This window comes from Paralichthys olivaceus, chromosome 17, assembly GCF_024713975.1.
Source record: "Paralichthys olivaceus isolate ysfri-2021 chromosome 17, ASM2471397v2, whole genome shotgun sequence".
NCBI lineage: Eukaryota > Metazoa > Chordata > Actinopteri > Pleuronectiformes > Paralichthyidae > Paralichthys > Paralichthys olivaceus.
The window spans coordinates 14,358,701-14,368,861 of record NC_091109.1 but is presented as its reverse complement, the minus strand read 5'-3'; the positions used below and the strand labels follow the sequence as shown (position 1 = coordinate 14,368,861).

The following is a 10,161-nucleotide window of genomic DNA, read 5'->3' as shown; positions in this document are numbered from 1 at the left end:
AGAAAAGAGCAGAGGAGCTAAATCTCTCATTAATGAGCCTGGTTGCACTGGCAGCAAGGCCACCTTACTGAGTGTTTCAGCACACAAGCCTTGGTGCATTGATATGTAGAGTGTCAAAATAATTACATTACGATTTATTTTATTTGTTTATGTATTTGTTTATTCATAAGTTGGAGGGGTTGGTCCCCGTTGCTAAAAAAAATCAGAGGGGAAACACTGAAGTTCGTAGCACTGTAGCTTTAAACACGTAGTATTAACTGAGGATGATTCAGATGTGTGCATCAACATTTTTTAGCAGCTCAAAGCTACATTTTAGCAGCTCTCTCAGAAATTTCACTAAAACTTCGTTTTCAGTTTAATGCAAGAAATCATAGGTTCCACTACATGTCTACACATGTTTAGAATGAATAACGTTATCCTTTAGAGATCATAAACCAATTTGTAAGGATGGACTCATACTTGTGTGTAAAAAGTGATTTCAAATATTGATTTCTTAAAGTTTTCAGCATGTATCGGTGGTATTCAGTTACTTAAATGGAATTCCAAAATGTACTATACTCCGGCCAAGATGTAAAATCCTGTATCCAAAGCATGCTAACTTCCTGTGTGTCTGAATGTGTACCCACTGTAGTATATGTGTGCCAGGTCCTAAAATGCGTACGAGCATTTCTATCAAAGAAATTCCCATTCCTCTACAACCTTCCCACATCTAGGATCTGTTTCTCTAACAGCTGAGGGACTTTGCATTCCCTCTTTTCTCCCTCTTGGCAGATCAATCCACCTGCCCTTCCTCTATAGAACAAAGATGCCACATCTGAAATACAGATAAAGCAAACAGAACAAATGTGCTACCTCCGGAGCATGGCATCACACATTTCGGTAAATCTATGATAAAGTCACAAAAGGAATCTCTCTTCCTTGAAGACTCGCAGATACTGTCCCCTCCCAGTATCTGTCGGGCTGAGCAGGCAAAGAGAATAAATCATCCCTTTTCATGTGGGAGTCGAGCTTTGAAAATTAACATTTCCCTCCTATTAACGAATGCTACTCAGAGAGGAGCTCTTAGTGGATATATGTTGCAGGTAGTTCTATAAAACACAAATGCCTCTGTACTCTTTACACAAAATGATGCAGAGAGTTTCGCAAAAATGTTCCTCAGGCACCCTGAAGTGGGATTTAAACTAATTCCAACAGGCATGACCTCCAGTAGCCAGCTATGAGATGGTGAGAAAGGATCCAGGCAACGTTCTCCTTCTAGCACTCCCTTTTTTGAATGTCATACAACTTGTTGTTATACTTTTTGTATAAATAACTAAGTGTAACACATTGAATGTCTTCCTGGAGATACTACATAAAACCATACATCATTATTCCTCACATCCCTTCCTCTCCACAACTGATGACTTTTCACTCCACCTGTCATGGCTTGTGCCGTTTCCATGGTGTTTTCCATGTCCCTCCTCCTTTTCCTCCTCGGGTGTGCGTGGGTGTGGTCTCTACTCCTGGCATGAGTTCTACACCTGGCTTCAATCATCCTCATCACCAGCGCTACAAATACCCAGGTCTCTCCTCCACTCCTTGCCAGGTTGTTACAGTCACTCCTGTGGTTCACACTCTCAGCTTCACTCGTAGTGTTTCTTAGAAAAAGAACCTCCTCGCTTGTTTTTTGTACATGTGACTCACTTTGTTTTTTCCCCTGCCTCAGGATCGCCAGAGCTCAACCCGCATGCCCTCGCTCCTGCTCACCCTCAGCCAGCCTTCAGCCTGTTGCCTGCCTGCCACAAGCTTTTCATTAAAAAAAAAAAAAACTCATTTCACAAACTGTTCCTCTCTGTGTCTGCTTCCGGGTCCAGCCACAACAAAACTGTAACACCACCTTTAAGTCTGGCCAACTATTAAAACATCTACATCCTGACATGGTTAAATAGAGAAACCAACAGTTCAACAATGAGCAGCACTCTGAGACTGTGAAGGGAAAAACTCCCTCATCAACAGGGAGAAACCTCTAGAACCAGACTCAGTGTGGGCGCTTATCTGCCTCGACCGGTAGCAAAGAAAAAGGAGAGGAGAGATGGATGGAAAAGTGGGGAGAGAAGAGAGAGTGATAGATGTGATCAGATCTGACTAGTTAAAATGTAAACAACAGTGTAAAGACTATTATTTATTAGTGATAACAGGCACAATTTATATAATAATTAATTACTGAAATATTGTAATTAAAAATAGTAATAATGGTAAAAGTTGTTGTCCTGAAGTTCCGGGGTGAGAGATATCTGAAATGAGATAGAGAAAAAGAGAGAGAGAGAGAGACTATGGGAGGACAAAGTGAAATAGTCATTGACATGTATTAAAATAAATAAATGAATGTGGGGGGGCAGAGGGACAGAGAGAAGTGTTTTGCACAATCCTCACCTTATTCACCTCATTCGCCTTGTTTCTGCCTTATTTTTAACATGTTCATAGCCTTATTGAATTTTTATGTAAATTTGGTCGGTATTCCAGAAAGGACAGCACAAGAATTTCAATTCATAGGGAAACGTGTGTTCTCTGTGTATTTGACAATAAAATCTTTGAATCTTGAATCTTGAATAAAGGAAACTGGATCAGAGGCAAACACTAACTCAGGCATGTGTTCATCATCTTTTATTCTTATTTCCCATTTGTCATAAAAAAAAAATAGATAGATAGATAGATAGATAGTGAACCCTCTGCTGACAGTTCACAGGGAAAAAGAGAAGGAATGGATGAAAAAGATGGAAATAAGAATTTGATGTCAGTTTCAGTAGGGCTGGACGATTATGGGAAAAACAATAATCCCGATTATTTTGATTCCTATTGAAATCACGATTAATAAACACGATTATTTGTTGATTGGCAGTGGAGATATCTTTTTCAACTTCAGCGCGACATTTATCATACAAAGCAGGCAGTGCCACTCTGCTGAAGTGTTTGCGGGATGGCAACACATACCGCTTGTCCATCGTCTTCACCAGTGTTTTGAACCCTGGGTTGCTAACTGTGCTGATGGGGCACATGTCCTTCGCTAGCATGAACGTCACCGCCTCCGTTATCTCTCGCTGCAGCCGGGAGCCGGTGAGATATGGAGCGGCATTGGAAAGAGTGTCCTCAATGGAGGACTGTGTTGCGGTGGCGGTGGCTGAAGTTGAAGCTCTTGCACTTTTTTGGGTCTTTTGCTCTGTCAGTACTTTGTCATAGACCACTTTATAGCTGAACTTTAAATGGTTAAACATATTTGTCGTGTTGCCCTGGGGTGCAGACACGACGGCGTAACAAACTTTGCAAACAATCTCCTTCTGCTCTACGTCCAACGATTTGAAGCCAAAATGTCTCCAAATGACCGAGCTTGCCCTACTTTTCTTTTCAACTAAAGGCTCGGGCTGCTTTTCTGCCATGTTGTCAATCGCTCTTTCCACAATCGATCCACAAACTCACTGCTGCAGCGGGTGCCTTCACTCTGCTTTACAGCGCAGTAATTTGCATACAGGCAGCGCGGCGGCACATTAATCGTTTTTCTTCGATTATGAGCGTGAGAGGCCGAAATCGTGGTCAAATTTCTATTAATCGTTCAGTCCTAAGTTTCAGCGATTGGCAGCCTTCAAGTCATGGAGCCACGCGAAGAAGTTAGTAACAGACTGGAGGGCCACGTCTTTGCCTTGCTGCTCGCCGGGGTTCTTGTTTAACTCCCACTTGTAGTACGTCCTGATCGTGATCACGTCGAAGTCATAAAGACAGTCAAAGAACATCCGCAGCAGCTCTGATGGAGGGAGGACGACAAGATATTTCAAACAATTAGAATCATTGTGCACAGAAACAGATTCATGGTGTCTGAAAGTAAAATATATATATGAGTAATGAGACTCACGGCTAGGGTGATCCATCTGCACCATCAGGACCTGCAGGGCAGAGAGAGCCTGCAGCTGCTTCTCCTCATCATGCAGGTATTTCTTCAGCAGTGTGGCTCGCTGTCTCATCAGATCGTGGTCCACAATGTAGTAGTTTTCATCAGCTGAGGTAAAAGAAAGGAAAGCTTCATTAAACACTGACAGGACCATCACCTCATCATATTTAGTCTGTTATCAATATTCTCTCATAAGGAAAGTGAAGAACTTGACTTACAGATGATTGTTGACTGGCAGATGCAGGTCGTCAGAGTTCTGATGAACGTGTTGGAGGAGGTCTGCTGCTCATCCAGGTTGTTCTACACACAAACATGTTTATTAACGCACATGTAGAAAACAGCTGCAGTCCTCTCATGCAGAGGAAACATTCAGCCAGAACAACAACAGATTGTAGATTGAATTTGAACTGGAGGAACAAACCTCAATCCAATCAGCGATGGTGTGGTTGTCGGCCTTGTCCTGAATCAGTGTGTCCAGCTCCTTTTTCTGCTCTGCAGAGCTCAGCTTCTTCTTCTGACTCTCCTTCGTCTCCTTGTCCAGAGTGAACTCCACATTCTATAGACAGAGGCATAATGTTTAACATGTCTTGCACCTCCTGGTTCCTCCACTCCCCCCACTTGTAATTCACCATATTTAACAAAACCTAACTGTCAACTTTGAGTTGACCATAAAGAAGATGGCACAGAGTTTAAATCATGACCCATCTTCAGTTTCTTCTCTATTTTTGTTTCAAAGGAACTGACGTTTCCTCCAATATTCCACTTTCACTCGTACTAGTTTCTAAACCTGTTAATATCTCAAAAGCATAGTTGAAATTTCAGATCATCTTTCAGTTGGTGATGAAGCTAGAGAGTGACCTCTCACCTTTTCTGTCACAAACTTGTGGACGTCTTCATCCTCGGGCAGGAAGTCTTTCCACCGGAGGCCGGCCTCCTTCCACATTATACCTGCCTTCTCACGGCTCTGATGAGAAGATACACATAGTTACTGACTGATTCATAAACACATCCACTGATCATTATATTACATAGAATCTAGACAATGGACATAAGGAGACACATATGGAGACAGTTCTCACCATTGCTTTGCACAGTCCATTGAGGATGTGAACCAGCAGGACTCCAGCTGTTCCCAGAGGGATCAGAGGCTTTGAAATCTCCCTGGAGACAAAACCAAGGAACAAATTAACAGTGAATGAATGAGAAATTAAAAACTTTCCTTCTCTATTTTGGCTACTTACCTGAAAAGCACTCCCATTGGGATCCCACCTTCAAGGAGCATGGGAGTGAGCAGCTCTGACAGGTACAGCCAGATTTTGGGGATATCTATTGCCAGGTCCTCAGTTTCCTCGATGATTCCCTGAAGCCTGAACAAACAGAGAGCACACATCTCAATATGTATTTGAAGATTTAACAAAACAAAACAAAAAAAACTAGTTGAATTTTTTTAATAAGATGACGAAAAGAAGATTTTCCAACTGAATTAGCATTTGACTGGTTTTGTTTTTGTGAAACCTCTGTGGAACTCAACACTGACCCTTTACAGTACTGCTCAGGTGGGAGGATGCCACTCTTTATGAGCTGGTGCAGCAGCAGGCCCATGCACTCCCTGGTGGTGGCGTTGCGGTCCAGCGTGTACTCCAGCCCTTTTCTCACGAAAAGGAATAGCAGCTGAGTGCTCTTCAACTCTTGCACACACTGCAGCGCCTCCTGTTGGGACAGTGAGGGACATAACACAGACAGAGATAAATGATGATGTTTACAGAAACTTCAGTGTAACGGTCATAACTGTAACTATTACTGCGAGAAGTCAAAGTGCTGCTACCGCTTCACATTAAAACTGTTCACCCAGCAAACTACACAGCGACTTTTATTGTGAAGCAGCCACAGGAAATGAGTGAGGTAAGGAACTGTCAAGGAAAGTGGTGCTAAAGGTATCATTTCATTCTTCTAACAACTGCTCATCAGCGTACCTTCATGTCATTGATGTTCAGGTACTCCTTGATGATGGCGCTGGACTTCTTTTCAAGCTGTTCCTCCGTCAAACTGGGCTTGGTGGAGTTGAAGGTGCTGTGGTGCTGATACCATCGACCGACTTGTCTGTCAGGCTGCTGGTTGAACTGCTGGCCTCTCTGTCGGTCGGACTGCTGGTTTAACTGTCGGTTGTCCCGTCCATCAGACTGCTGATTGAACTCTCTGTTGTCCCGTCGGTCAGGCTGCTGGTTGAACCGTTGATTGTCCCGTCGGTCAGGCTGCTGGTTGAACCGTTGATTGTCCCGTCGGTCAGGCTGCTGGTTGAACCGTTGATTGTCCCGTCGGTCAGGCTGCTGGTTGAACCGTTGATTGTCCCGTCGGTCAGGCTGCTGGTTGAACCGTTGATTGTCCCGTCGGTCAGGCTGCTGGTTGAACCATCGGTTGTCTCGTCGGTGGGGCTGCTGGTTGAACCGCTGGCCCTCCAGATTAGCCTCTTTGCGGATCTCGCCAATGGTCTTGGGGCCCTGGTCCTTGTGCCGGGGAACCCACTTGTTCTGTAATGGGTGGAAGGGAGAGAGATGGAGAGTGCAGGACACAGGTGATAAATGATAAATATTTTACTAACAGTTCCACTTTTGACAAGATCGACCCAAACAAGGAATATTAGACGTCAGAAAATATATACTTTCTTAGAAGAGCGGAAATAAGAAAATGAGTTATGTGAAATGTAAATAAAATGTTAATTAATAAGGGACTGATAACATATTCAACATAATACCTATAGTCATGAACACAAAATACATAAATGAGAACAAGATAGGACAAATAATGTAAGAAATGATTAAACCCACTGATCCTTCAGTAAACAGGATAGTGTTGGATGAGCAGCACAATGTGACATAGAATCATATTTCCAAGTAATATGGTGCAATGCTCTGTTGATTCTGCTGAACTAATACATTCTTTGTCAGATTTTGCTGATAGTGGTCCACACAGTGTATCAGTGAATGTGTTCTGACATTTTCATTTTCTTTGCATAACAATTTTGAAAGCAGGTCTCAGCACTGATGGACTTGCATCAATCATTGTGATCTGATTGGTTCTATTCATAAGCACTTTGCTTTATTTGTCTCATGATGATAACTTACAAGTCGAAGTTCAAGCACATCCTGCAACATGAAGCAGATCCTGTTGCTGGTACTCTTCACCGTTACAATCTGCTTCATCTGATCAAAACACTTGTCCAAACAAGTCTGAAGACAAGCACAAATTAAAACTTAATCCAGCTACACATTCATTAGAACTAATATACATGTAATGAGTATGCATGTGAACTTAATTTCCTCTCTACCACACACTTCCTCTATATGTAACTGTGAGTGTTGTACCTTTCTTATCCCAAGTTCTAGCTGCTTGCCGATGGCAGACACTAGGGTGCACAGGCACTCCAGGGACACCTCATCATTGTCCTTGAGCAGCTTGGCAATGCAGTCGCACGCGATGCCATCTGTGAGCATTTTAAGTTTGTACAGCTCACCGAGGAACTTCAGGTTACTCACAGACTCCCTTTTGGCCTTGTATTTAATCTCCTCTAACTCTTCAGTGAGCTGCTTCTTCTCCTGGTCCTGTCAGGGAAAGATGTTGAAAATATTATGGATCAAGAAAAAGAAACTTTAGCGGAGGGATAGTTAAGTTTATATCTCTAAAACCCAGATGTTTAACATGACAGTTCCAAATATAGATAAGATTCTGTAGCATCTTTGCATAATGCTTTCACAGTATGTGGTTGTCTTTGGATCCCCTCCATCAGTCACTCAAGTTCAATCACCATGACTTCCTTTGTGCATACATGAAAAACCCAACTGGTAGTTCTTAATACGTTACTGTACCCCTGAAGCAGCCTCCAGCTCCTCCTGTTTCTTCTTCAGGATTTCATTGTCATCTTTGTCTTTCTCAAACTCCTTTTGACAACGTAGGAGCAGAAGCTTGTTGAAAGTGACTTTCAGTCCATCTGGGGTGTGGACTGTGAGCTGCAAAGAGAGAAAACAGGACAGGAGAGGACGTGTGGTCGGGTTATGTAGTGCAAATGGCTTCTCAGTTCCTCGATCCCATTACTTTGACCATTGGCCCAGAACTATGGCACTAAATTCATGTCATCAGCCTGGTAGAGGTATGTGTCAACTAGGACTTGAATGGTAAACACCAATCCAGGAGCACGTTTCTGTTACATATACCAGACATGGTTATCATATCATTATATTAAAGTGATTGTGTCCTTATTAGTAGATCACAGACACATATTGTGCTCCTTCTCTGAACCAATTCCTCACACTTGAAGGCTTTTTGTCACTATCTAAGCTAAAATATCAACACACAAACATTCACAGGCTTAATTTCAAAGAATTCAAAAGGCCATACTTACCATCTTGAGGCTTTGGCACATTTTGGCATAGACCCTTGAAAAACTTGGCTCTGAGATGGCCTTTTCGAAGGTGAGCTCTACGACTCCGCTCAGCCTCTCCTTGGTGTCGATGTCGAGTTCAGTCACCTGATTCACCAGGATATCTAACTTTTCGGGGGTCACTCTGTTAAGGATGCCGCGGAACAGTTTGAACACCACTTGGGTCTTGACCTGCTCTGGATCGTTCTCTGGCTTTGCGCAGCTGTGAACACCTGTCCTCACTGAAGACTCCCAGGGGTTCTCAGCCTTGTGCAGCTTCAAGTCTGCTGTCACTTTCCAGGGGATGACTTTCCTCTGGATCTGCTCAGAGGGACGTGGTTCACTATCTAATCTCGTACTAGTTGACATGGTTCTTGTCTCAAGTTGAATATTTTATGTTGGTCCTTCAGAAAATATGATGCAGATGCTTCTTGCCGCCTATATATATAGGCTCAAGATCAAAGGCAGGACAGGATGCTTTGATCAATAGGCAGTTAAACTACAATAAACTATACTAAACTATAAATAAAGCAATAAACCCTAAAAATTCCTTTAATGTAGTGCTTTATGATGTATTTGTATGGCGGTTGAGGGCTCAACGTACTGCAAATCAGGAAAACACTTGCAAATTAAGAGTTTCTGTATTTGCTTGTGTTGTGACCTTTTGCAGCATATGTGTCGTCAAATGGATGAATTGTGTTTTCTCTATTTGCATGGTTTTCTACATTTGTAGCACATTGAGCTCTCACGGCCACAGTTGACTGTAGATGGACCGCAATTTTATACAATGAACATCATATTGTATTTAAGAAGACATGAAACTAGAGATAACTCCTTATAAACTCATAAACTCCTTATGTTTACTGACATTATGAATCAAGTGAGAATCATTTTCTCATAGACTTCTACAGAAACTACTGTTGGAGTCATCCTCTGCTGGTCATAACACAGAAAAGTGAGCTTTTCCAATCCAACATTTTTATAGGAGTGATATTTGTGTGCGTCTGATGCGATGCAGATTAATTGATTGAATGTTGGTGGAGATATGACTTACAGTATATGATATATCACTTCAGACTGTGTCAGTTCCCTCGTGCTCTGAGCCGTCAGTTCATCTATTTCTGATGCCCTCAGATGCAGCAGGCGTGACTAATGTAAGAGGTGACGGGTTAGAAGGGCACAAGCCCCACCAGTGCACGTGAGAGCGAACAGCAGTCCTATGAAAAGCTTTCAGGACAGTTTCCAGCTTATTGAACAACAAAATATTGACTCAGCAAAAATGAATTAAAAAAAAGGAAAGCGTAGACGGAAAATTCTCATTGATGAAGCGAGTCAAGATGGCGACTGCTGCGGTAAATGCTCATAAATGTAAATATGAAATAAAAAAAACAATTATGAATTTTTTACAATCCAGCGGAATATGTTATTTTAATACAGTAGCAAATGACAATGTGACTGAATCAGTGTGACAACAATTCAGGAAAATCACTATTCATGCCTTCAAAACAAGCCTGTAAACAGTATGAGTGAGAGAAACGCGAGTAAAGTTTGTTACTTCAGTGTCCCGTATATGAAGCTGGAAAATGTCCCCCATCATGTTATCATGTTTTCTGTCTGGAGAAGAAGTTTCTATGACCAGCGAAATCGCTGTCGGAACTCGATCCTGCTGCAGCATCAGATGGAGACGAGTTGCGATCACATGATCAGACGCAGAAGAAGATAACAGAGCTTGGAGTCGTAACTGGCCTGAAAGATTCAATTCAATTCAATTTCAATTCAATTTTATTTGTATAGCACCAAATCATCATACATTATCTCAAGGCTCTTT

The 10,161-nt window shown here is 42.3% G+C and overlaps 1 protein-coding gene and 1 non-coding gene across 2 annotated transcripts; both read right to left on the bottom strand.

Moving 5' to 3' along the window:
• Positions 1-2,628: 2,628 nt before the first annotated feature.
• Positions 2,629-8,722, bottom strand: LOC138405303 (eukaryotic translation initiation factor 4 gamma 1-like). Its single transcript, XM_069512943.1, has 13 exons — positions 8,316-8,722; positions 7,783-7,923; positions 7,282-7,518; positions 7,042-7,146; positions 5,893-6,447; positions 5,457-5,629; positions 5,161-5,286; positions 4,999-5,080; positions 4,785-4,883; positions 4,341-4,475; positions 4,138-4,219; positions 3,884-4,027; positions 2,629-3,775 (listed from the first exon to the last, which is right to left on the bottom strand). Exons 1-13 carry the CDS (start codon positions 8,700-8,702, stop codon positions 3,600-3,602), a joined length of 2,442 nt encoding a protein of 813 aa, XP_069369044.1. The 5' UTR covers positions 8,703-8,722; the 3' UTR covers positions 2,629-3,599.
• On the bottom strand, positions 7,984-8,061 carry LOC138405346 (small nucleolar RNA SNORD66). The gene has a single exon (XR_011239060.1). It is a non-coding gene; the product is annotated as a small nucleolar RNA SNORD66 (small nucleolar RNA).
• Positions 8,723-10,161: the final 1,439 nt, after the last annotated feature.